We start from the raw sequence: 1,012 nt of genomic DNA, 5'->3' as shown, positions 1-1,012 counted from the left end.
CCAGCATCTAGCCACAGTCGAAAAGGAGCAGCTACGGTTACACGACGATATCAACAGCCAACTGTTGGAGATACGCGCACATGGAAGAGACATTGATACATATGACACCAAACTCATATCTGTTTTTCGGATGCTGTTGCCCAGGCTAGCTAACTTGCTGCCGCCACTCACTCGAACGAAATGGAAGGAGCATAGCACCAAACTGACTGAAGAAGGGTTGACATCGAAGGCGTTCCTATCTTTCCTCAGTCAGCAAGCTCTCTGTATGGATCACACAGATAATTTGGCCAACAGGAAAACACGGTCCCCACCGGCTCGACAGAACATTCGAAGACAAATACGAAAACATACCACGATCGATGCGCTCCACTCTTCAATCACTCCTAAATGTCCAGTGTGCCGAGGTGACTATCGTCTACCAAATTGCAAGCGGTTTCTAAGCCAAGGGCTGGAAGAACGCAAGAAAACGGCCAGGACACTACATCTGTGTTTCAAATGCTTGCAACACGGACATCGAGCGACAGAGTGCAAACTGAAAGGACGAGGTTGGATCTTGCACCGTTTACTAACATCAACGAGCCCAAATCAACAAACTCGAAGACAAGCAGATCCAGACAACGAGAAACAACCAACTCAAAAGAAGTCGCGTCTCGAAGAGAAAACGGAAGCAAGTGCTAACGTTCTACTCACCAGCACTCATGGTCTTACCAGAATACGCTTCCAAACAATACGGGCAATAGCACATGGCACCGAAGGAAAGCGAATGACAGTGAACTGCTTGTTCGACAGCGCCGCAGAAAGGACTCTGGTAAGAGAAGACGTATCACAAACCCTGGGACTTGCAGGACCAATCAAAACAATCACAGTGAAGGGAATATATGGCATCGACTGCCACTCAGCAGCCTCCAGAAGAATTCAGCTACGACTAAGTCCTTATAAGAGCCATCCTCACGAGGGAGTCAACCAACCCATTGAAGCCCTGACGCTCACTAAGATATGTGATGACAATCCA

General features: G+C 48.0%; 1 protein-coding gene across 1 annotated transcript; it reads left to right on the top strand.

The window, feature by feature from the left end:
• Nucleotides 1–130: 130 nt before the first annotated feature.
• Nucleotides 131–998, top strand: Tsp_14493 (hypothetical protein; the record flags this gene model as incomplete). Its single annotated transcript, XM_003367164.1, has 1 exon — nt 131–998. A coding segment is annotated over exon 1 (868 nt), but the record flags the coding sequence as incomplete, so codon positions are not given.
• Nucleotides 999–1,012: the final 14 nt, after the last annotated feature.

This window comes from Trichinella spiralis (genome assembly GCF_000181795.1).
Source record: "Trichinella spiralis strain ISS 195 chromosome Unknown Scfld4724, whole genome shotgun sequence".
In the NCBI taxonomy this organism is placed as follows: Eukaryota; Metazoa; Nematoda; class Enoplea; order Trichinellida; family Trichinellidae; genus Trichinella; species Trichinella spiralis.
The sequence above is the reverse complement of the archived record's forward strand: the minus strand, read 5'-3'. Positions and strand labels throughout refer to the sequence as shown.